The sequence below is a fragment of the Cottoperca gobio genome, chromosome 6 (assembly GCF_900634415.1).
Source record: "Cottoperca gobio chromosome 6, fCotGob3.1, whole genome shotgun sequence".
Taxonomy (NCBI): domain Eukaryota; kingdom Metazoa; phylum Chordata; class Actinopteri; order Perciformes; family Bovichtidae; genus Cottoperca; species Cottoperca gobio.
Genome location: NC_041360.1, coordinates 25,749,806 through 25,768,504, shown reverse-complemented (window position 1 = coordinate 25,768,504; position 18,699 = coordinate 25,749,806). Strand labels below are relative to the sequence as shown.

The following is an 18,699-nucleotide window of genomic DNA, read 5'->3' as shown; positions in this document are numbered from 1 at the left end:
TCATTAAATATCTCACATCATTAAATATCTCACATCATCATTAAATATCTCACATCATCATTAAATATCTCACATCATCATTAAATATCTCACATCATCATTAAATATCTCACATCATCATTAAATATCTCACAGTAATCATTAAATATCTCAGCAAGTAATCATTAAATATCTACATCATCATTAAAGATCTCAACATCAATCATTAAAATATCTCACAGTATTCATTAAATATCTCACATCATCATTAAATATCTCACAGTATCAATTAAATATCTCACCGTATCATTAAATATCATCACAGTATCATTAAATATCTCACAGTATCATTAAATACTTCACATATCATAAATATCTCACATCATCATTAAATATCTCACAGTATCATTAAATATCTCACATCATCATTAAATATCTCACAGTATCATTAAATATCTCACATCATCATTAAATTATCTCACACAGTATCATTCAATATCTCACAGTAATCATTAAATATCTCACATCATCATTAAATATCTCACATCATCATTAAATATCTACATCATCATTAAATATCTCACAGTATCATTAAATATCTCACATCATCATTAAATATCTCACAGTATCATTAAATATCTCACAGTATCATTAAAAATACTTGAAAAGCTTTTATGGAAATCCGCTTGACGCTGTGAAAACCTTGTGTTGAGGACTCTCTTGTCGTCACAGAAAAAACATCAGCTGTTAGCACCCAGAGCTCCACAGTTCCCTAATCTGGAGAGAAATGGATGTTTATAAATGTGTATAAACTTCAGGACCGTCTGTGTTATAAACAATACAGTCGCAGCTGTATTAATGAATTAAACATTTTGAGTGTTGAGCAGCTACAATGTTAGCGTAGCATCGAATCAACCAATCTCGAAACTTGTTTTCAGCACCTTTGCTGCCAAACTCCCATGATGCACCTCTGCTGCCAAACTCCCATGATGCACCGCTGCTGCACCACCACACCAAACTCCCATGATGCACCTTTGCTGCACCACCACACCAAACTCCTATGATGCCAAACTGCAGCTTTTACTGTTGTTTTAATACAGTGACCTCGAGTGGCAGAAAATTAGCACAATTATTCTGTCTCTTATCTTTATAAAATGCATTTAAACAATATAGAAATTGTAAAAAATTGAATCCCTCTGGCTCCACAAGGGCTCTAAGTGTCTAATATTCTCTCGTGTCTAATGTTGCTGCTGCAGATGAGGGGTTAGCTTTAGTTTCTCCTCGTTGTTCCTCGTCTCCTCGGGTTGCCAAGTGAGGGAGAAATCAGTATGTATTGACCTCCTCCGGCTTTGGCAGGACGCAGATGGATAAACAATAGTGTGTTTGTGTTGACGGTCAGCACGGGGCCTCCCATTGGCTGTGATCAGAGGAGACGGCACAGCGAGAGCCTGTGGGACACACTGAGCTGTGAGATCCCATCAGCCACCTGGGCATCCTGGACTGTAAGAGTGAAGAGAAATCAAAGCTTCAGAGTCGGGACTCGTAGCTCCTTAAACTGCTGACCTGAGGTCATTAACTCTGCAGAAACATGGAGGGAAAATAGTAGCAAGAGGCTGTTTTTGCATGTTGTTTCAGACTCTAGGGGTCTGAATGAACCGTAGAAGCTGGAGTTTGGTAGGGGGTGCAGCAGCGGTGCATCATGGGAGTTTTTCTCTCCTCCTCTCCTCTGATTAAAGGGTCAACATCTGAGTTTCTCCTGCACGCTGTTCGGCTGCCGCTAACGTTTGTTCAGCTTGTTTCTCTGAGAACTTAAGATCCAGACGTCCGAGGATTAAATCCTTCGTCCTTCAAATATAGAGTTAAAAACACCAGGATGTAGAAAGTGTCTTAAAACTGGATCAACAGTCAGTTTATGAAGCTTCTGGTTACAAACACAACGCTGACGCTGCTCAAAGGGGAGACGACGCCATGACAGGAGAGAGAGGAAATGTTACCTTCAGGGACATTACACATGTCTCTGTCTCACTACATATACAACACAGGACTGATGACACCATGACAGGAGAGAGAGGAAACGTTACCTTCAGGGACATTACACATGTCTCTGTCTCACTACATATACAACACAGGACTGATGACACCATGACATGAGAGAGAGGAAACGTTACCTTCAGGAACATTACACATTTCTCTGTCTCACTACATATACAACACAGGACTGATGACACCATGACAGGAGAGAGAGGAAACGTTACCTTCAGGGACATTACACATGTCTCTGTCTCACTACATATACAACACAGGACTGATGACACCATGACAGCAGAGAGAGGAAACGTTACCTTCAGGGACATTACATGTCTCTGTCTCACTACATATACAACACAGGACTGATGACACCATGACAGGAGAGAGAGGAAACGTTACCTTCAGGAACATTACACATGTCTCTGTCTCACTAAATATACAACACAGGACTGATGACACCATGACAGGTGAGAGAGGAAACGTTACCTTCAGGGACATTACACATGTCTCGGTCTCACTACATATACAACACAGGACTGATGACACCATGACAGGTGAGAGAGGAAACGTTACCTTCAGGGACATTACACATGTCTCTGTCTCACTAAATATACAACACAGGACTGATGACACCATGACAGGTGAGAGAGGAAACGTTACCTTCAGGGACATTACACATGTCTCTGTCTCACTACATATACAACACAGGACTGATGACACCATGACAGGTGAGAGAGGAAACGTTACCTTCAGGAACATTACACATGTCTCTGTCTCAGTAAATATACAACACAGGGCTTTAATTCAGTAATGTTACATATTTAACCTTTAAGCCACTTGCTGCTAAGGTTTTTACCACACAACTAAACAAGCTGCCATTTGGCAACGAAAAACACGTAGGAAATGGGTGCTATTGAAAAGTTGATTATGATATTGTAGTACCGTAATATGGAGAGCGCAGATGCACAAAATCTTGCGTTCCTGCTGCTGTTAGTCGTCAGAATAAGGAACAGATTTGTGCTTAATTCAACATTAACGTGACATTTTAAATGTGATCATGGTGATTTGTCTGGCGCCAGGACAACACTGTGGTCCACTTGTGTTTTTCTGAAGCTCTCAGCCTCTCCTTCATTACAACACTCCTGAGAAATCTATCAAGTGGACGTGAAGTGAAGATGTATTTTGACAGCCGTTTGATGTCTCTGGTAAATATTGAGCTCTGTGCAGAAACAGACGGCGTCTCCGACTCTGCAGCTTTAAAACTGTTTGTGTCTGTAAATGCTCTAGACTCTTTTCATCTCCCAGCTTCTGGCCGAACCTCCGGTGAAGGTGTGAACGCGTCGCACTACCCTGTGGGTGCAGATAGCGATAGTGGAAGTCTAGCTAAAAATCCTCCTTTAACATAAAACCTGTATTTCCTCTTCCTGTAGGCGTTCACGTGTTTCCTCGTCTCTGGAAGATTCAACGTTTGTGCAAAACAGTAAAATCAAGCTTGATTCAGAGAACAAAACTTTCCCTTTGACTTCAGCATGCAAGTCATCAAAACCACAACACACCTCCATCACTCATGATGAACTGAAACTAGCTCGCCTTTAAGTTTCCTGTTTTCTTCAACACACACAAAGACAGAACGAGAAAGTGACGAAGTTTCCCACCGATGGAATTAAATGTGCGGTTGTGTCGGTTTTAGAGAAAAAGAAAAAGACTAAATATATATTATTGACAATAAACCAACTCAAGTTTAAAGAAAGTTTACATGCACAGAAATACATCTTTAAAACGTGGTGATACCAGAGTGGAGTCTGTGGTTTCTGGAAAGCGAGTCTGAGTGAGACCGGCTCGGGTCAGCGCCGCTCCACAGGAAACTGCGGTTTGGAGGAAGCTGATGTTTCTGTGTTTCTAAAAGAATGAGACACTGCTGAAGCCGCTCTGCTGACAACAGGAAGTAAAACCTGCACAGAGCTGTCGTTACCTGTCCAACTGCCTCAGCTCAGCATCACGTTTTAATATTTAACCTTTCCACATTAAAATGTATATAAACGACTGGATCCAGCTGCGAATGAGGATTATCTTCTGCCCATTATTTTCTAAATTAACAGTTTGAGCTATAAAATGACTGAAAATAGTGAAAAATGTTTTTCATATTTCAGAGGCTTCAAAATTGTTGCAGATTTAGTTTTGACTGAAATATCTCGTAACTATTATGGGATGTATTGTGATGACGTTTGGTTCATCATTCATGTTGCCCTCTGGATGAATTCTACAATGCTTTATGCTTTATGACCAAATACCTGCAGAAATAATGACTTCATCAGCCCCAGCTTTGTGTTTACTGATAATGAGCTAACGTTAGCATGCTAAAACGCTACACTGAGATGATTCGCGTGTTTATTTTCCCATTGACATCTCAAACTAACTGCTGCACCAGTTCCCACAGGATTTAGTGAGAGTTAGTTGGAAACATTTTAACGGTAAAGTGATATGCTGATGATGATGCTTTTTAACTGACCCTTTGTTTCCTCTCCTAAGCAGCCAAGGTGCATGATGGGATCTTTCCGGCGTCCCAGGCCTCGGTTTATGAGCTCTCCGGTTCTGTCGGACCTCGCCCGGTTCCACGCCAGCTCCCCTTCACTGCAGCTCTCCAACACCAGCGTGTGGAACAGGTCAGCTGCACAATGAGTTTTTAAAGTTTTATAATTTAATATTTCCCTCGCCGTGCGTCATCTTCTTTGCAAGTGTTTGTTTTGCCCGACAACCGAACTTACTTGTCCGAACAGAAGATGAGCTCGGGGCTAACGCCTTTCACCACCGTCCGGAATTTATTATTTACCATGATTTGTTTTTGCCTTTTTTGTTATCCTATTACTTTATTGTATGTAGGTTAATGGTACTTAAAATGATTAGAAATACATTTAAATTGCACTGTTTGTATTTAATTATTAACTTGGCATTAGAAGTTTTAGTTTCGCTTTAGATTAGATATTGTTTGAAAGTTAAACGGGTCATAATTCCCTCCTTTAATATTTATTTTATATAAAAACATTTTTTTAAAACGGCTGTATTCAAGTTTCTCACCAAAAACAAGATCACAATACATTCCAACCAAACCAATTCAATACCACGGTAAAAAAACAGAACGTTAAATTCCATGTACTTCAACATACACTTATAATAATAATACATTTTATTTTTAGAGCGCTTTTAAAAGGTACTCAAAGACACTTATTTGTGTTTGCATTCTGGTTTTTGTCAGGAAGTTAAACGGGTATTTATTCCCTCTAATATCTGTTTTATATTCCTTTGAAAACATCTGAAAACATCTGTATTTATTCAGGTTTCTCACAAAAAACTACATTTTACAAGATTACATTTAAACACAGCATAACATTATAATTTACCTTCAACCAACACTTTATAAATAATGTTATATTTAAACAACAGGTCTGGTTTCCACAAACATTAAATAAGTCGGTCAGAAACACAGAAAACTGTGAATGAACATTAATTATGGAGTTGATCAGTTTGATGTTAATTTTATTGATTTAGCTTTTAGAGAGTTTTTATAGATATTTTTTACAGTTATTTAACTTTAGTCTTACAAGACAAAATGTCCCCTTCCTAAAACTGCCATAAAACTATTATATATTAATATTAGAGACAACTTTAGTCCTGATCATAACTACCAAATCTTCATTTTCAGAATGTTATCCCTTTTTAAACACCAGTTTGTTTACATAATGTTTTAGTGGGAAATAAACACAAACATTACATAATTACCTCACACTGTGAAATGCATTACTACATGTATTCACAGTGTGAGGTAATTATCACAACTGATGATTATCAACAACATCAATCCTGATGCATTTACATTTTTTTTTAATCAGATTTGTAAATAAAATCTTAAAATTGCTATAAAATGTTTTATATAAATATTATTTTCCACTTTCACTGAGTTAATTTTTTCAACCAACTTCATTCCTGATTTTTAACACTTTATAAGTCTTATAAATCTAAATATGTGTAAACAAGTGTCTTGTTTTGTGTGTAACCAGATTTATCTGAAGGTTTAAGATCGTTTGTAGTGTTATCGTACTCCATAATCCTGTGTGTGTGTGTGTGTGTGTGTGTGTGTGTGTGTGTGTGTGTGTGTGTGTGTGTGTGTGTGTGTGTGTGTGTGTGTGTGTTATGGGTCCAAACATGAGTGTAAAGTGCTGGCTGGTGTTTTCCAGACGTGGAAAGAGAGGAACAGGCTCTGGAGATCAAATCAACAGATTTCTTTAAAGAAACATATTCATGCTTTTAAAATACAAATGATTTAATAATAATAATGATACACTTTGATCTTTTATGGATGAATTTGACGCGGACAGACGTGATCAGATATACTTATTATTATTATTATTATTATTATTATTATTATTATTATTATTATTATTATTATTATTTAAGTAATTGTCAAATCTTTATTGTATTTTCTTTTTTTGTATATTTATGTTCCTCGTACACATTTAATATTTTTAATTTTAATTTCTCTTTCTGTGTTTATGTGAAAACAATATTTTACTATAATAACTGTGTCTGCACATCCATTAAAAGATTATTTGTTTTAAATATAGAGATGTTTTTCTTTATTAACGGACACATTAAATCCATATAATGAAAAAATATAATAAATTTGGCTAATTTAATTTTAGCCTATTTTAATACAATTTAGGGGGAATAATCTTCCTGGGACATTAAGACCGGAGAGATTTAAATATGTAATATAAAAAAAAAAGGTAATTCCCGGATAACGTAAACACTGCTTCGGCTGAAAGCTCCAGATATTCCCCAACTGCTGGCAGTAAACCCTCGGCCTGCTTCCTGCTCTTCACAGGATGTTTAGTAGGAAGTGAAGGTGGCAGCCGGGCCACTTCCTGTCAACCAGCTGAGTCCCACACACACACACACTGACCCGAAGAATCATTTTTAATAAGAAAGCTGCAGAAGCTGAAGGAAAAGTACGAAAGTGGTATTATTATTATTATTAATATTATTATTATTATTACTATCATTATATTATTATCATTATTATTATTATTACTATCATTATATTATCATTATATTATTATTATTATCATTATTATTATTATATAATAATAATAATAATAATAATAATAATTATTACTATCATTATTATTATTATTATTACTATCATTATATTATTGTTATCATTATTATTATTATTATTATTATTATTATTATTATTATTACTATCATTATTTATTATTATTATTATCATTATTATTATCATTATTATTATCATTATTATTATCATTATCATTATTATTATCATTATTATTATCATTATTATTATTATTATTATTATTATTATCAGTATTATTATTATTATCATTATTATTATTATCATTATTATTACCATTATTATTATCATTATTATTATTACCATTATTATTAGCATTATTATTATTATTATTATTATTATTATTATTATTATCAGTATTATTATTATTATCATTATTATTATTATCATTATTATTATTACCATTATTATTATTATTATTATTATTATTATTATTATTATCATTATTATTATTACCATTATTATTATCATTATTATTATTATCATTATTATTATTACCATTATTATTATTATTATTATTATTATTATTATTATTATTATTATTAATGTTAACGTTTCTCTACAAGCAGTGGTGTAAATGTAACTAAGTACATTTACTTAACATTCGAGGTACTTTACTTGAGTATTCTTTTTATGCCACTTTATACTTGATATATTTTAGCTGATGTTTTGTTATAAATTTCATTTACATTCATCAGAAAATGCATTATGATGCGTTCAGGCACATGCAGCAAAAACGTTATCATAATGCGTTCAAATGTAAACTTGTAAATTGTAGTTTGTGGTGAGAAACTTGAATAAATCCAGATGTTTGAAGATGTTTTCACAGATTTTAGATTTGAGATGTGAATTCTGATGTTTAACTTCCTGACAAACTGAAACTTTATTCTGAAGTAATAAAGGAGTGTGTGTTGGAGTACATGTTATTGTTTTTACCGTGGTATCGAGAATCGTAGAATTTCACTGGTATTGGTATCGACTACTAAGTGTGTGTGTGTGTATCCTCAGTGTCCAGTCAGCTGTGATCAAGGTGTTTCAGGGTGGAGCGCTGCAGACTAACGAGCTGTTCACGCTCAACGAGAGCATCAGGTGACCAGAACTTCTTCTTCTCTTCACTCTTCTTGATTTAAATGTTACTGAGCGGAGCTAAATGTTTCTGTTTAACATTAAGTTTATTGAAAAATATAAAAATAATGTGTAGTATTCACTTCTTGAAATACATTATTATGTTGTTTATTAAGAGTTTGTTATATAATAATAATAATAATAATAATAATAATAATAATAACAAATATTATTTCTTGAGTACTTTTCATTCACATATTAAAATGATTATAAAATATATCATAAAAAAGATATGCATAAAAAATTCATATCATAAAGCCTAGATTTCATATAAATATTCATCTATTAGATCTATTATTATAAAAAGATCTATTATATAAAAAAGAGATAGATAGAGAGAGAGAGAATAAGAGATAAGAAAGATGGAGAGAAAAAAAAAAGAGGGAGAGAGAGAAAAAGAGGGAGAGAGGGAGGAGAGGAGGAGATGAGAGAGAGAGGCGAGAGAGGAGGGGGAGAGAGAGAGAGAGAGAGAGAGAGAGAGAGAGAGAGAGAGAGATGAGAGAGAGAGAGAGTAGAGAAGAGAGGAGAGAGAGACAGAGAGAGGAGATAGAGAGAAGGGAGAGAGAGAGAAGGGGAGATTGATAGGAATAGGTGTAGAGATATAGAGAGATAGAGATATCGATTTAGAGAAAGAGGTATATATAGCATATATATAAAAATATATATTATATAATATATTATATTTATATGATATAAATATAGATATATATATTGATTATATATATATATATATATATTATATATAGATGTTATATAATATATATATATATATAATTAGATATATATATATATATATATATATAATAGATATAATATAAATAATATATATATAATATATCTTTTTATATATATAAATTATATATATATTCTATATCTATTTATAATATATATATATAATTTATATCTTATTTCTTTATTTATATATATATTATTATAATATTATATATATATATTATTATTTATTCTATTATATTTATATAGATATTTATTTATATTTTTTTTATATTATATTGCTTCTATCTCTTCCTATCTTTCTCTCTCTCTCTTTCTCTCTCTATCTCTCTCTCTCTCCCTCTCCATATATATCTATATCTACATTCCTTCATGGTTTAACCACAAATGTGAAACATGGCGGCCATCGGTCCCTGAACGCCTCTCGTGTCTTTACAGGTGGCTCCTCAAGACGGAGATGGGCTCCTTCATCACGGACTACTTCCAGGTATTTCTGTCTCTTTATTATTTCCTGTTTGTAAGAAAGACGACTTCCTGTCTCTGTCGATAACTTCCTGTTCCTGTAAAATAATCCAGAAATGTTGGTTTTCAAAGCTACTTTTGAGGGTTTTAATGGTTTTGTCTTTATTGTTCTGATTGAGAATGTTGAAGCACTTCCTGAGCGTCCTGGTGCACTGAAGGCTTGCTCAGCTCTCTGCTCCTTTAAGTGATGTGAACACTTTGGTCGTTCGGTCATGTGACACAACGTGAAACAGCCGCCGTGCTGCTTCAGGGGTTAAACGCTTCACACCGTCGACAGAGAATAAGATTTAAACCCTGAATGTGTCTGTTGTGCTGCAGTCTGTGTGTAATGAGTGTAAAGCACATTAATGATGTTCTCCTTTCACAACCAGAGAAGTGCTTTCTGAGAACTCAACGAACCAAACACATGAACTGACATGACATATGATATTAATGTAGATATTATAGATAATATAACACCAGGCGACTGAAGGACTAGGAACGTTATTAAGAAGGAAGGCATCATGTGATATTTATACTATACTTAAGTAATCAGTTACTTCTTTACTGCATGTTTGGTTCTTTGGTGTCTGACTGAGACGCAGGACGAGTGTGGATCCTTCATGTTCTGTCTGACAGAGAGACGCAGGACGAGTGTGGATCCTACATGTTCTGTCTGACAGAGAGACGCAGGACGAGTGTGGATCCTTCATGTTCTGTCTGACTGAGAGACGCAGGACGAGTGTGGATCCTTCATGTTCTGTCTGACAGAGAGACGCAGGACGAGTGTGGATCCTTCATGTTCTGTCTGACTGAGAGACGCAGGACGAGTGTGGATCCTTCATGTTCTGTCTGACTGAGAGACGCAGGACGAGTGTGGATCCTACATGTTCTGTCTGACTGAGACGCAGGACGAGTGTGGATCCTTCATGTTCTGTCTGACAGAGAGACGCAGGACGAGTGTGGATCCTTCATGTTCTGTCTGACTGAGAGACGCAGGACGAGTGTGGATCCTTCATGTTCTGTCTGACTGAGAGACGCAGGACGAGTGTGGATCCTTCGTGTTCTGTCTGACTGAGACGCAGGACGAGTGTGGATCCTTCATGTTCTGTCTGACTGAGAGACGCAGGACGAGTGTGGATCCTTCATGTTCTGTCTGACTGAGAGACGCAGGACGAGTGTGGATCCTTCATGTTCTGTCTGACTGAGAGACGCAGGACGAGTGTGGATCCTTCATGTTCTGTCTGACTGAGAGACGCAGGACGAGTGTGGATCCTTCATGTTCTGTCTGACTGAGACGCAGGACGAGTGTGGATCCTTCGTGTTCTGTCTGACTGAGAGACGCAGGACGAGTGTGGATCCTTCGTGTTCTGTCTGACTGAGACGCAGGACGAGTGTGGATCCTTCATGTTCTGTCTGACTGAGACGCAGGACGAGTGTGGATCCTTCATGTTCTGTCTGACTGAGACGCAGGACGAGTGTGGATCCTTCATGTTCTGTCTGACTGAGAGACGCAGGACGAGTGTGGATCCTTCATGTTCTGTCTGACTGAGAGACGCAGGACGAGTGTGGATCCTTCATGTTCTGTCTGACTGAGAGACGCAGGACGAGTGTGGATCCTTCATGTTCTGTCTGACTGAGAGACGCAGGACGAGTGTGGATCCTTCATGTTCTGTCTGACTGAGACGCAGGACGAGTGTGGATCCTTCGTGTTCTGTCTGACAGAGAGACGCAGGACGAGTGTGGATCCTTCGTGTTCTGTCTGACTGAGACGCAGGACGAGTGTGGATCCTTCATGTTCTGTCTGACTGAGACGCAGGACGAGTGTGGATCCTTCGTGTTCTGTCTGACTGAGACGCAGGACGAGTGTGGATCCTTCATGTTCTGTCTGACTGAGACGCAGGACGAGTGTGGATCCTACATGTTCTGTCTGACTGAGAGACGCAGGACGAGTGTGGATCCTACGTGTTCTGTCTGACTGAGACGCAGGACGAGTGTGGATCCTACGTGTTCTGTCTGACTGAGACGCAGGACGAGTGTGGATCCTTCATGTTCTGTCTGACAGAGAGACGCAGGACGAGTGTGGATCCTTCGTGTTCTGTCTGACTGAGACGCAGGACGAGTGTGGATCCTTCATGTTCTGTCTGACAGAGAGACGCAGGACGAGTGTGGATCCTTCGTGTTCTGTCTGACTGAGACGCAGGACGAGTGTGGATCCTTCATGTTCTGTCTGACAGAGACGCAGGACGAGTGTGGATCCTTCGTGTTCTGTCTGACAGAGAGACGCAGGACGAGTGTGGATCCTTCGTGTTCTGTCTGACTGAGACGCAGGACGAGTGTGGATCCTTCATGTTCTGTCTGACTGAGACGCAGGACGAGTGTGGATCCTTCATGTTCTGTCTGACTGAGACGCAGGACGAGTGTGGATCCTTCATGTTCTGTCTGACTGAGACGCAGGACGAGTGTGGATCCTACGTGTTCTGTCTGACTGAGACGCAGGACGAGTGTGGATCCTTCATGTTCTGTCTGACTGAGAGACGCAGGACGAGTGTGGATCCTTCATGTTCTGTCTGACAGAGAGACGCAGGACGAGTGTGGATCCTTCATGTTCTGTCTGACAGAGAGACGCAGGACGAGTGTGGATCCTTCATGTTCTGTCTGACAGAGAGACGCAGGACGAGTGTGGATCCTTCATGTTCTGTCTGACTGAGAGACGCAGGACGAGTGTGGATCCTACATGTTCTGTCTGACTGAGAGACGCAGGACGAGTGTGGATCCTTCATGTTCTGTCTGACAGAGAGACGCAGGACGAGTGTGGATCCTTCATGTTCTGTCTGACAGAGAGACGCAGGACGAGTGTGGATCCTTCATGTTCTGTCTGACTGAGAGACGCAGGACGAGTGTGGATCCTTCATGTTCTGTCTGACTGAGAGACGCAGGACGAGTGTGGATCCTTCATGTTCTGTCTGACTGAGACGCAGGACGAGTGTGGATCCTACATGTTCTGTCTGACTGAGACGCAGGACGAGTGTGGATCCTTCATGTTCTGTCTGACTGAGAGACGCAGGACGAGTGTGGATCCTTCGTGTTCTGTCTGACTGAGACGCAGGACGAGTGTGGATCCTACATGTTCTGTCTGACTGAGAGACGCAGGACGAGTGTGGATCCTACGTGTTCTGTCTGACTGAGACGCAGGACGAGTGTGGATCCTTCGTGTTCTGTCTGACTGAGACGCAGGACGAGTGTGGATCCTTCGTGTTCTGTCTGACTGAGACGCAGGACGAGTGTGGATCCTTCATGTTCTGTCTGACAGAGAGACGCAGGACGAGTGTGGATCCTTCATGTTCTGTCTGACTGAGAGACGCAGGACGAGTGTGGATCCTTCATGTTCTGTCTGACTGAGAGACGCAGGACGAGTGTGGATCCTACGTGTTCTGTCTGACTGAGAGACGCAGGACGAGTGTGGATCCTACGTGTTCTGTCTGACTGAGAGACGCAGGACGAGTGTGGATCCTTCGTGTTCTGTCTGACTGAGAGACGCAGGACGAGTGTGGATCCTTCGTGTTCTGTCTGACTGAGACGCAGGACGAGTGTGGATCCTACGTGTTCTGTCTGACTGAGAGACGCAGGACGAGTGTGGATCCTTCATGTTCTGTCTGACTGAGAGACGCAGGACGAGTGTGGATCCTTCATGTTCTGTCTGACTGAGAGACGCAGGACGAGTGTGGATCCTTCATGTTCTGTCTGACTGAGAGACGCAGGACGAGTGTGGATCCTTCATGTTCTGTCTGACTGAGACGCAGGACGAGTGTGGATCCTACATGTTCTGTTTGACTGAGAGACGCAGGACGAGTGTGGATCCTTCATGTTCTGTCTGACTGAGACGCAGGACGAGTGTGGATCCTTCATGTTCTGTCTGACTGAGACGCAGGACGAGTGTGGATCCTACATGTTCTGTCTGACAGAGAGACGCAAGACGAGTGTGGATCCTTCGTGTTCTGTCTGACAGAGAGACGCAGGACGAGTGTGGATCCTACGTGTTCTGTCTGACAGAGAGACGCAGGACGAGTGTGGATCCTTCATGTTCTGTCTGACAGAGAGACGCAGGACGAGTGTGGATCCTACATGTTCTGTTTGACTGAGAGACGCAGGACGAGTGTGGATCCTTCATGTTCTGTTTGACTGAGACGCAGGACGAGTGTAGATCCTACATGTTCTGTCTGACTGAGACGCAGGACGAGTGTGGATCCTACATGTTCTGTCTGACTGAAGAGACGCAGGACGAGTGTGGATCCTTCATGTTCTGTCTGACAGAGAGACGCAGGACGAGTGTGGATCCTTCATGTTCTGTCTGACTGAGAGACGCAGGACGAGTGTGGATCCTTCATGTTCTGTCTGACTGAGAGACGCAGGACGAGTGTGGATCCTACGTGTTCTGTCTGACTGAGAGACGCAGGACGAGTGTGGATCCTACGTGTTCTGTCTGACTGAGAGACGCAGGACGAGTGTGGATCCTACGTGTTCTGTCTGACAGAGAGACGCAGGACGAGTGTGGATCCTTCATGTTCTGTCTGACAGAGAGACGCAGGACGAGTGTGGATCCTTCATGTTCTGTCTGACTGAGAGACGCAGGACGAGTGTGGATCCTACATGTTCTGTCTGACTGAGAGACGCAGGACGAGTGTGGATCCTACATGTTCTGTCTGACTGAGAGACGCAGGACGAGTGTGGATCCTTCATGTTCTGTCTGACAGAGAGACGCAGGACGAGTGTGGATCCTTCGTGTTCTGTCTGACAGAGAGACGCAGGACGAGTGTGGATCCTACATGTTCTGTCTGACTGAGAGACGCAGGACGAGTGTGGATCCTACATGTTCTGTCTGACAGAGAGACGCAGGACGAGTGTGGATCCTTCATGTTCTGTCTGACTGAGACGCAGGACGAGTGTGGATCCTTCATGTTCTGTTTGACTGAGAGACGCAGGACGAGTGTGGATCCTTCATGTTCTGTCTGACTGAGACGCAGGACGAGTGTGGATCCTTCATGTTCTGTCTGACTGAGACGCAGGACGAGTGTGGATCCTTCATGTTCTGTTTGACTGAGAGACGCAGGACGAGTGTGGATCCTTCATGTTCTGTTTGACTGAGAGACGCAGGACGAGTGTGGATCCTTCATGTTCTGTTTGACTGAGACGCAGGACGAGTGTGGATCCTTCGTGTTCTGTCTGACTGAGAGACGCAGGACGAGTGTGGATCCTTCGTGTTCTGTCTGACTGAGAGACGCAGGACGAGTGTGGATCCTTCATGTTCTGTTTGACTGAGACGCAGGACGAGTGTGGATCCTTCGTGTTCTGTCTGACTGAGAGACGCAGGACGAGTGTGGATCCTACATGTTCTGTCTGACTGAGACGCAGGACGAGTGTGGATCCTTCATGTTCTGTCTGACTGAGAGACGCAGGACGAGTGTGGATCCTTCATGTTCTGTTTGACTGAGACGCAGGACGAGTGTGGATCCTTCGTGTTCTGTCTGACTGAGAGACGCAGGACGAGTGTGGATCCTACATGTTCTGTCTGACTGAGACGCAGGACGAGTGTGGATCCTTCATGTTCTGTCTGACTGAGAGACGCAGGACGAGTGTGGATCCTTCATGTTCTGTTTGACTGAGACGCAGGACGAGTGTGGATCCTACATGTTCTGTCTGACTGAGAGACGCAGGACGAGTGTGGATCCTACATGAAGCTTAAATAACATATTTCATTACTTTGCTGCGTTTCTCACGTCCAATGTCTACCAGCTGTTCTGAACATCAGTACTTTTTTTACTTTTGTTTTTTTAAGTATATTTTGAACACTTCTGTACTTTTACTTTAGTAAAGAATCTTTATTTAGTTTTACTTCCTGTCGCTCAGATCTGAACAGATAAAACGTATTTTATTAATGACTCACAGAATCTTTATTTCTGCACATGAAGAATATATACTATATATATTAATGTGTGTGTGTGTGTGTGTGTGTGTGTGTGTGTGTGTGTGTGTGTGTGGTGTGGGTGTGTGTGTGGGTGTGTCAGACCAGCTGTGACAGAGGTCGATGAGGTTGGAATGATGTAGGTTTGTGAGAATCGGTGTGGGGTCTGAAAGAAGTTAGTCTTGTCGCTTCGTCTCTTATTCTTATTCTTCTAGATTCTTGTTATGATCCTCATGAGCGAGTAGGGGCGAGAAGGAGGAGGAGGGACAGGCGGGGAGAGAAGGAGGAGGAAGGAGAGGAGAGGAGAGGAGTCGCCGGAGGATTAGGGTAGGAGGGGAGGAGGATGCTTCGTCTTCTTCTTGCGCCTTCGTCCCCTTTGACTTTCGTCGTTTCTTCTTCTGCGTTCTTAGGAGGCGTTCAGAGGATGAGTTATTTCTTCTTTAGGAGGAGGCTGACTTGAGGCGATTGTGCTTTTCTTATTCGGTGTCTCTGTCTCTCTTGTTATTCTTTCTTTCCTTCTTCTTATTTCTTCTCCTTCTCTTCTCTTCTTCTTCTTCTTCTTCTTTCTTCTTCTTCTTCTTCTCCATTCTTCTTCTTCTTCTTATAATTATATTAGGATTCTAAACTCGCTGAGCGTGTTCTCCGGTTAGGTCGCTTCACACTAACCCCTCTGATATTACCCACAATGCTTTTGCTCTCCGTGTAATGTAATAACACCAAGCATGGGCCCGCTCGTGTTTACAGACAGCAAAACAAACAGAATCGTTAAATACGTTTTAACGACATCACTTCCTCCTCGGTGGCATTGTGGAGTAATGTGGTGTGTTTCCATGGTAACCGGTTTGTATGTGCGCCCCCCACCCCCGTTAGGTAACGAGCAGCTCGCCGTCCTCGCCGACATGTGGGACAGATTCTTTGCAGAGATCCTTCCAAGCCTGCAGGCCATCTTCTACCCCGTCCAGGTACACACACACACACACACACACACACACACACACACACACACACACTCACACACACACTCTCTTAAACATTTAAACATTTAAATAACCTGAAAAAGACATTTGATTCATTATTATAATTTTTCCTCTTCTAGAAAAAGTGGCAGCGCAGGTCAGAGTCACAGCTTCTGTTTCATTTCTATTAAATTATATTAACTGCTCTCTAACACGCTGAACTAAGATGTGTGTGTGTGTGTGTGTGTGTGTGTTCAGGGTCAGGAGGAATTAAGGTTCAAATCTTTAAATAATCTGTGATCATTTGATTGGAGAGGTCAGGGGATTATTTCGCTGAGCTCTGAAGTAAAACACTGCAGAGGTGTATCTTACTGTGTGTGTGTGTGTGTTTGTGTGTGTGTGTGTGTGTGTGTGTGTTCAGGGTCAGGAGCTGACGGTGAGGCAGATGGCTCTGTTGGCCTTTAGAGACCTCGTGCTGCTGAAGCTCCACCTGGAGGAAACTCTGAGAGCTGCAGCCTGCGTCCCCCCCACCTGTCACACAGATGCTGTTGGTGCTGCAGGTAAACACACACACACGTTTGTACGTTGGAGAGCTAGCTAACGTTAGCTGTTAGCTTTTGGCAGCACAGTCCTGCTTGGCTAAATTCGGAGATAACCGCTAACGGAGGTTCCACAGAGTTACATTATGGTGCGTTCAAGATCTATTCAGTAAAGATTATTATTGGGCGAAGATGATGATGTGTTCAAATGTCATCTCGTAAAACGTAGTTTTTGGTGAGAAACTTGAATAATTCCAGTTGTTTGAAGATGAATATAAAACAGATGTTCGATGATTAGATGGTTAGATTGTTTCGACCACTACATTTCTGTTCTCGTGACGCCGCTAGTCCGTCTCCATGGGAGGTTTTGGCATTTATAAATAAATATAATGAACGCCGCTCGATGCCCACAATAAAGGAAATAAAGATTATTTTGTTTTTTTAATTAACTTTTTCACAACTTTATTAAATTACAAATGTTCGTACAAAACCTGTAGAACACGACATTAGTTCATCGCAATTAAACTGACGACACGTTTTATATATAATAAAGTTTATTTTAAGTACTAATTTCAGTTTTATTGTAATGAACTAATATGTAATTTATATTTAATACTTAATAAAGAGAAACAACTTGTATTTCCTTACATAGAATATAAAACTATAATAAAACAATAAACACTCTCTCCGTCAGGGGATCCACGACGCCGGCGCTCCCAGTTTGGAGTATTACCAGTTGGAGCGTCTGGTGGAGATCGTCGTGTCTCCGTACCTCAGTAACGTCCTGCACAACAGGAACCAGCTGCTGTTAGGTGAGTGGTGGAGGTGATGGAGGAAGTATTCACACACTTTACTGCAGTAAAAGTACTAATACCACCCTGTGAACAAGTTACAAGTAAAAGTCCTGCAATAAGATTATATCATTAGATTATTATTACTTGTGCATTAACATTACAGTAATGTACTGTATGTTATATAATATTACATTAAATGTATTTAATTGTGAGAAATTAGCCCAAAGTGACACCTTCACAGTGTTTGTTTAGAGCAGGGGTGGGGAACCTCCTCGAGGTCATTCATAAACACACACAAAGAAATCCACTAGAAAAACATTATAATAATCTAGACTAGAATAAACCCGGCGACTGTTTTTCCTGGTCAGGGTCCCTGAACACAACACGAGTGGAACGTGTCATCACGTGGTCACGTCATGTCAAACTTCAATATTAAACGAGAGTCATTGACCTCAGTGAACGCAGCGTGGCGAGTGTAAAACAGAGAAAGCTGGATGCGGAATGTTCCAGGAGAAACGGACGAACGATTATTTCTTTGAGGAAGTTAAAGGCCAGTGTGTCGAGTTTGTGCGGACGTACTTGCGGTGAAACACGAGACATGCCGAACTGCACGAGCTGACAGGACGAGTGTTTGGATAAAGTTAACGCTCTTCGGTGGAGTTTGGCCCAACGAGCAGCTCTCTGCAGAGCGGAACATACAAACATGGACAGATAGAGAGGTAGACCCCCCCACCAAGAACACACTGTCCCACCACTGCTGTGCAGTTATCACTGCCATGTGCAATACTCACTTTATTTATACCACTTAGTACTTATATTATGTTTTATTCTATTTAATTATTGTGTTCTGCCTTTTTACTTCATGTTCTTCTGCTGTGACGAGATAAATGTCCCCGCTGTGGGACTAATAAAGATTTATAATAAAACAGAAGATACA

The 18,699-nt window shown here is 40.5% G+C and overlaps 1 protein-coding gene across 1 annotated transcript in view; it reads left to right on the top strand.

The window, feature by feature from the left end:
- LOC115009455 (proline-rich protein 5-like) overlaps positions 1 to 17,797 on the top strand; it is a 44,933-nt gene extending 27,136 nt beyond the window's left edge. Inside the window, 7 exon segments of the mRNA XM_029433417.1 lie at positions 4,540 to 4,670; positions 8,162 to 8,242; positions 9,449 to 9,546; positions 16,344 to 16,435; positions 16,851 to 16,952; positions 16,954 to 16,989; positions 17,663 to 17,797. Coding sequence (XP_029289277.1) covers positions 4,549 to 4,670; positions 8,162 to 8,242; positions 9,449 to 9,546; positions 16,344 to 16,435; positions 16,851 to 16,952; positions 16,954 to 16,989; positions 17,663 to 17,797 — 666 coding nt within the window. The 5' untranslated portion in view covers positions 4,540 to 4,548.
- The last annotated feature ends 902 nt before the right edge of the window (positions 17,798 to 18,699 follow it).